Genomic DNA, 7,500 nt, shown 5'->3' with positions numbered 1-7,500 from the left:
TAACTAAATAACACGTTTTTTTTTTTATTTTGATGGCGGTGCTTTGACATTGACAGATACGGCTCGATAAAAATACGTACCCCAAAACATAAAATTGTGCAAGAATATATGGTTCCATTGTTTCTTTTTTTTTTTTTTTTATTCCATAACAAGCATTTTTGTTTCAAATAATAGTCATTGGAACAAAAAAAAAGGCCCGGCGAGGTACTGACCTGGCCAGGCCGTGGGATTTTAAAAAGCTCTTGCAGACGAAATCAAAGAGGTACTTTTTATATTATTTATATATTTCTTTATATAAATTACTACTATATATTTTATTTTTTACTTATAAAATATATAATTATATTTAGGTATTTATAATTATATAGGTAATTATATATATATATATTAATTTAATATATATATATTAATTTAATATGAATTTATATTCATTTATATTCATTGGAATAGTGGATTGGAGATATTTCTTTCGAGCCCTTCTTACTTTATTTTATATCAATGGAATAACTTTTTTTCTATATTTTTTATATTTTGATATGTCTAGATAATTATATCTAGATAATTATATATTATATATCTATATAATAAACTAATAATAGAATAAAAATAATATAAATATAATAAAAGAAGAGGTATAAAAGAAAGACCCTTTTTTCAAACCTTACTTTTTGTGTAATGTAAAATAGTAATTATCCTTTTCAGATGGGGGAGATGGCTGAGTGGACTAAAGCGTCGGATTGCTAATCCGTTGTACGGGTTTTTCGTACCGAGGGTTCGAATCCCTCTCTTTCCGCTTTTGTCAATGACTTGGTATTTTTTTTTGTTTATCTTTCAATTTCGACGAGTCTTTTTTTTTTTTATTTAATAGTTAAAGATGTGGAATAGATAAAATCCTAAGAACATTTAAAAATCGATCAAGGAAAATAAAAACTTTCTTTTTTATTCGTCACGTCCAGGATTACGTCCTGGATCATTAGATAGGAATCCGAAGATAAAGAGAGAAACAAAGAATACCACTACTGTGTAAACAAATAGTTTGAGAGTAAGCATGACACAATCTCCAAGATCATTTTTTTTTTTGGAAAAAAAAAGAGAATAGATTCTCCATTTTTATACCACATATATCTTATTTTGACACCAAGAAATGGTTTTGATAAATCTTAAATCTAGAAATAGAGAATAATTTTCAGAAATTTATTTATAATGGAATATGAGTCAAGTCTTTCATTACCCATTTTTTTCATACCCACAATATCTAATATCTAATTGTGGGGGACTCTAATAAGTTCTTTCAATGTAAAAAAGGTCCGAATGCGGAAATGAGGTGATCCCCAGACTTTTTGTGGCGATACAAGAATTTCCATATTTGAATCGAAGTTTAATACTATAAAACCTATCTGATCTTATCATATCAATTGTTAGAATCTTTTTTAGAACAAATCATGAATTTTTCTAGGACAGTATTCAAGATCTCATCGAAAACTTACAGCAGCTTGCCAAACAAAAGCTAAGAGAAAAAATAGCAGAGGTATTACTGGCATAATATCTACGATTGGATTCAAAAAAGCGTAGGCCTCGGGCAATTTGGCGAAGAAAAAACTATTTGAAGAAAGAGCAGAATTAAGCCAGATACAGATCAAACTAAAGATATTAAGCATAACAAACATTTTGTTCTTTGTTTTGTTCTTGAAGATAATTGTATTTATTTTTATTTTGATTGAGTTCTTAATATGAGTTATTAATAATTGATAATATAATGTTATTTTTGTTTAGTTTAAGTTATAGAAAAAAATGAGTAAAAACTCAAAATTAAAAAATAAAAAGAAGGTAGACCAAAAAACTTTTCTTTGATTTGAACTAACTCAATCAAAAATACTTCAATTCTCAAATGAAAAGAGAATAGAAGAAATCATACTTTCATACAATATCTTAATTGAATTATATGTAATGATCAATAAATTTCGTTTAATTTGATATCTAAATGTATCAAAATCCTAGTACCAATCTATTCTATAGATATTTGGACTATAATTGACGAACAACTAATAACAATATTAGTGTTTATTAATGTCGAATATAAATATAAAATGGGGCGTGGCTAAGTGGTAAGGCAACGGGTTTTGGTCCCGGTATTCGGAGGTTCGAATCCTTCCGTCCCAGAACATACCTATTATATATATCATATCAGATTATATATATTGTATTAGAATACATATCTTCTATCATAAGAAAAGATTGTCTTTTTTTTGTTTTATTTTAAACAACTTTCTGTTTTTTTATTAAGACTATAATCAAATAATAAATAATATAAATAATCAAATAATAAATAATATAAATAATATTATATAGAATATGATTCTTTTTTCTTATTATTCTTATAATGATTGATTCTTATCTGAATTATATCTTTTTCAAAAATGGAATCGTATTCAAATAACACCAAATAACACACAAATAGAATTGAATCGATTTGTATCCAGGTAAGATGGGAGCATAGATCAAAAGAAGAGAAAAGAGTTTTACTTAAAAAAGCAAAATCCGGGGACGGGCTTTTCATTGTATGCCTATCCCTCTCATATTGAAGTTAGTTAGTCATAAAAAAGAAAAAGAAAGCCTTACTTACGATATCCATTGGAATTTTAAATGCTGCATTCTAAGCAGTCTGATTTTCCATTTTAAAATTTATAAACAGGGGTGCGTTTTTGATATTGGGGTACTAATTAACTTCAATCAATAATCTATAGGATTAGGATTCTTTTTTATGTTTTCTCTAATGAATAATTGTAAATCTATGTAACAATTGAGACAAAGTGTATTATCTTATTCACTTTACCTTAGGTAAAGGTTGCAAAAAGATTATTGAATTTTTTCAAGTCAAATAAACTACGCAGAAAATGAGGAAATGCTTATATGTATGTCTTGTTATCGTTCTATTTCATTGAAAACTTTATTTATTTCAATTCATTTTTGCGAAAAGAGATTTGTGATCCCTAAATGAAAAATATTTAACATAGATGAAAAATATTTAACATAGAATATATAGAATATATATATATATATATATAATTACTTTCAAAAACATTTGTTTAGATCTGATAGATATGGGAATCTCCTATTCTTTTCTTTCGATTATGATTTATCAAAAATAATAACAACCCCAATACTCTCTTAAATCAGTCTTTATTCTCCACCCCATTAAATTATAAATTAATTAAACTAATGAAAAAAAAAAAACAAATTTAATTTTTTTTGATCTATCTCTATCTATTTGTTTGAAATGATTGATGTTTTAATCAGAATATGAATTTCTCTCTTATTATGAGAATACGGTTTTTACTTTTACTATAAAACTTTATTCAAATAATGTAATGATATTGAAATAGTAAATCTTTCAATCAATTTAATCTTTTGAATAATGTCTTACGAGTCCTTGGTACTTGAAGAAGTGTTAAATTGATGAATCTATTTTTTCAAGTCACTTGAAGATTCAAGATGCAGATTAAAAAAAAAAAGAACTTATTTGTGTTATTTATTATTTCGAATTTTGATATTAGAATTTCAAATTCTAATATCAAAATCTATGGAGTTAAATTGAATTCTTGCTGAGACTTCTTCATAAACTACCTATTCATAAAAGTATAGATTACTATGTACCGATAGAACCAATGATTATTCATGATTCCATAATTGAATCAATTACATACTGGTTACAGCAACCTACTAGAAGAATGTTATGGTAAAACTTCGTTTAAAACGATGTGGTAGAAAGCAACGTGCGACTTGAAGGATATGGTCGGTTGTGGATTCTGACATCCGCCATTTTTTTATATTCATTATATAGGAATGATAGGAATGAGGGTGCTTCTGGCTCGACATCGTTTGTTCTGTTCCACTAGAAAAACCTCATTTTTTGGGGGTTGTGGTGTAAATAGTACATGATCATAATGGAGCTCGAGTAAAAAGTATTGATTCATTTTTTAGGGGCACGGATCTAGGGTTAGTGTTAATTAATAAGTTGAAACAACTTCGTAAGTATATTTTAGATATAGAAATCGAAAGGATCCAATTCTAGCAAGTTTCAAATTCATAAGGAAAATTGCTTGGAATTGGTAAAACTGTTTCGATCAAAAGTGTATCACGCGGGAATCAACCATTTGTATGATTCTTTGATAGAAAGAAATTACAAAAATGGTATGTTGCTCCCATTTTTTGAAATGATTAAAGATCACCGAAGTCATGTCTAAACCCAACGATTCAAGGAAACGATAAAGAATTCTGGAACAAGTAAATACCGTTTTCAGTTGTCTCAATAAATAGATCATAATGAAGAATCAAAAAAATTCTAAAGGAGACAGACAAAAAATGCGTGGTTAGAGACCGCTCAATAAACGAAATGCCTAAAGGTTTTCTTTTGGGTTATTTGAAAATTATCCAACTTGAGTTATGAGGATGTGAATACGAATGATTTTTTTCCCTTTTCGGACAATAAAATAATAAGAATAAGGAAAAGTACTTAAATCATAGTTTAATTGATTTGATGATTTTATGGATCTAATTAATATTAATTAAAGATTCTATACATAGACATAATTTCGAATTTTCTTGAGCCGTACGAGGCGAAAACTTCTTATACGTTTCTAGGGGGGGAGTATTATTCATCTACATCTATCCCAATGGGTGGTTTATCGAATCGTTGCAATTGATGTTCGATCCCGAAGAGAAGGAAGAGATCTTCGGAGAGTGGGTTTTTATGATCCGATAAAGAATCAAACTTATTTAAATGTTCCCGCTATTCTATATTTCCTTGAAAAGGGCGCTCAACCTACGGGAACTGTTCATGATATTTCAAAGAAGGCGGGAGTTTTTATGGAACTTTCCTTTAATCAACAGATGAAATTAAATTAATGAAATAAAAAAAAAGGGGAGGGGGATGACTTGTATATAACTTTGTATAAACTTTTCTATATTACTCCCCCTCTTTTGTTCTATTCCTACCCATTTATTATTACTACCAAAAGATGTTGTCGTCTATAATGACAACATCTTCTTTTTTTATTTTAGTAAGATAAATTCATATAAGACAGATAAATAGAAAAAAAAGAAAGTGAATAAATGAAGTAGTTGGGTCTATAAATAGAAAATTTTACATTATTATTATTGCTAATTCAATAATGGTTGGTTTTCGTTGAAACTTTCACTTTCTTTTTTTTTATTTGATTTTTATTATAGTTATAGTAATTCAATATTTTATTGAATTTAATAAGAAAATATTGTTGAATTAAATAGAAAATATTGAATAATTTTGTATTTTAATTTATGGTTTTCTACATTATGTTCTTTTCTCAACATTCATATTGACAACAGTATATCAAACAAATATAATCCGATCGTGAATAAATGTATCTATTTCTCTGTTCTATAGACTTGGTTTTTTTTTTACTTTATTCAAACGATGGGTTCATTGGATTTGCTGGGATACAAGAAGTCTTTCTTTTTTTTTTTAATAAAAAAAAATGGATAAGATAATAATGTATAACATACGAACAAAATCTTTGGTAGTCGATCAATTTACATTTTATTTATATTTTTATCTTAATCTATCTTCTTATTTTGGACGTCATTGTATTTGCATCTGATATGCTCATTTTTATGTTCAGAATCATTTAGAAATATTTTTTCTATTTTAATATTTTGATTGCGTTGTGTAATTAAATCTCTTTTTTGATTCCGATTGGATCTATACATTTTGATTCGGGTTGCTAACTCAACGGTAGAGTACTCGGCTTTTAAGTGCGACTAGCATTTTTTACACATTTGTATGAAGTAACGGATTCGTCGATACCATCGGTAGAGCTTTGTAAGACCGCGACTGATCCTGAAAGGAAGGAATGGAAAAAGCAGCATGTCGTATTAATTATTAATGGAGAATTTTGAGAATATTTTATTCGTATCTTATCGGATCGATACAAAATCTTGTTTGAATTCTTGACGCGGAAAAAAAAAAATAAAAAAAAATATTAAAGTTGGATTAAGTGAATAAATGGATAGAGTCCTTTGGCTCCAATTCTAGGGAAACAAAAAAAAGCAACGAGTTTCTGTTCTTAATTTGAATAATTACCCGATTTAATTAAACGTTAAAAATATATTAGTGCTTGATACGGGAAATGTTTTTACCATAAGTAGATTATCGATTTTTTTTTAATCCTAATTATTAGTAGATATTCTCCATTAGAGTGTGGGGATGAATGTGTAGAAAAGCAGTATATTGATAAAAATCTTTTTTTTTCCAAAATCAAAAGAGCGATTGGGTTGAAAAAATAAAGGATTTCTAACCATCTTGTTATCCTATAATGAACATAAACCGATTTAATTAGATTTTAATTAGATGGAAAAAGAAAGGATAAAGAGTCCGTTGATAAGTCTTATCTGTTTCCGGGGTATCTATCTAGTCTTTTCTTACTATAATATCCTGTTTTGACTGTATCGTACTATGTGTCATTTAATAACCCAAGAAATCAAATCTCCTATCCCGGGTTTCAATCTAATTTTAAATAAATGGAGGAATTAAAAGGATATTTAGAACTAGATAGATTTAGGCAACATAACTTCCTATACCCACTTATCTTTCGGGAGTATATTTATGCACTTGTTCATGATCATGGTTTAAATAGATCTATTTTGTTGGAAAATGTAGCTTATGATAATAAATATAGTTTACTGATTGTAAAACGTTTAATTACGCGAATGTATCAACAGAATCATTTGCTGATTTCCACTAATGATTCTAACCAAAATCCATTTTTAGGATACAACAAGAATTTGTATTCTCAAATTATATCAGAAGGATTTGCAGTCATTGCGGAAATTCCATTTTCTTTACGATTAATATCTTCCTTAGAAGGGGCACAAATCGTAAGATCTTACAATTTTCGATCCATTCATTCAATATTTCCTTTTTTAGAGGACAAATTCCCACATTTAAGTTATGTGGCAGATGTACTAATACCCTACCCCATCCATCTGGAAATCTTGATTCAAACCCTTCGCTACCGGGTGAAAGATGTCTCCTCTTTGCATTTATTGCGGTTCTTTCTTCATGAGTATTCTAATTGGAATATTGTTATTATTCCAAATAAAGCTATTTCTTTTTTTTCAAAAAGTCATTCAAGATTATTGTTATTCTTATATAATTCTCATATATGTGAATACGAATCTGTCTTCCTTTTTCTCCGTAAACAATCTTCTCATTTACGATTAACATCTTCTGGAGTCCTTTTTGAGCGAATTTATTTACATAGAAAAATAATAAAACATCTTGTCGAAGTCTTTGCTAATGATTTTCCGGGCATCCTATGTTTCCTGAAGGATCCTTTCATTCATTATGTTAGATATCAAGGAAAATCAATTCTGGCTTCAAAAGATACGCCTCTTCTGATGAATAAATGGAAATATTACCTTGTCAATTTATGGGAATGTCATTTTTATGTGTGGTTTCACTTG

General features: G+C 28.1%; 3 protein-coding genes and 3 non-coding genes across 6 annotated transcripts in view; 4 read left to right on the top strand and 2 right to left on the bottom strand. All coding sequences in view use genetic code 11, as the record gives it.

Annotated features, from left to right (window-relative positions):
• Nucleotides 1-705: 705 nt before the first annotated feature.
• Nucleotides 706-793, top strand: trnS-GCT. Its single transcript has one exon. It is a non-coding gene; the product is annotated as a tRNA-Ser (tRNA).
• A 146-nt stretch (nt 794-939) lies between these two features.
• psbI lies at nt 940-1,101 on the bottom strand. Its single transcript has one exon. A coding sequence (YP_009574632.1; photosystem II protein I) covers nt 940-1,101, from the start codon at nt 1,099-1,101 to the stop codon at nt 940-942; it is 162 nt and encodes a 53-aa protein.
• Nucleotides 1,102-1,472: 371 nt separating this feature from the next.
• On the bottom strand, nt 1,473-1,667 carry psbK. The gene has a single exon. A coding sequence (YP_009574631.1; photosystem II protein K) covers nt 1,473-1,667, from the start codon at nt 1,665-1,667 to the stop codon at nt 1,473-1,475; it is 195 nt and encodes a 64-aa protein.
• A 421-nt stretch (nt 1,668-2,088) lies between these two features.
• On the top strand, nt 2,089-2,160 carry trnQ-TTG. The gene has a single exon. It is a non-coding gene; the product is annotated as a tRNA-Gln (tRNA).
• A 1,376-nt stretch (nt 2,161-3,536) lies between these two features.
• trnK-UUU lies at nt 3,537-3,596 on the top strand. Its single transcript has one exon. It is a non-coding gene; the product is annotated as a tRNA-Lys (tRNA).
• A 2,959-nt stretch (nt 3,597-6,555) lies between these two features.
• The window catches only part of matK, a 1,518-nt gene continuing 573 nt past the window's right edge, over nt 6,556-7,500 (top strand). The window contains exon 1 of the mRNA in view: nt 6,556-7,500. This exon is cut by the window's right edge and continues 573 nt beyond it. Coding sequence (YP_009574630.1; maturase K) covers nt 6,556-7,500 — 945 coding nt within the window.

The sequence above is a fragment of the chloroplast genome of Carya illinoinensis (genome assembly GCF_018687715.1).
Source record: "Carya illinoinensis chloroplast, complete genome".
In the NCBI taxonomy this organism is placed as follows: domain Eukaryota; kingdom Viridiplantae; phylum Streptophyta; class Magnoliopsida; order Fagales; family Juglandaceae; genus Carya; species Carya illinoinensis.
This window is presented reverse-complemented; position numbering and strand designations above follow the sequence as displayed.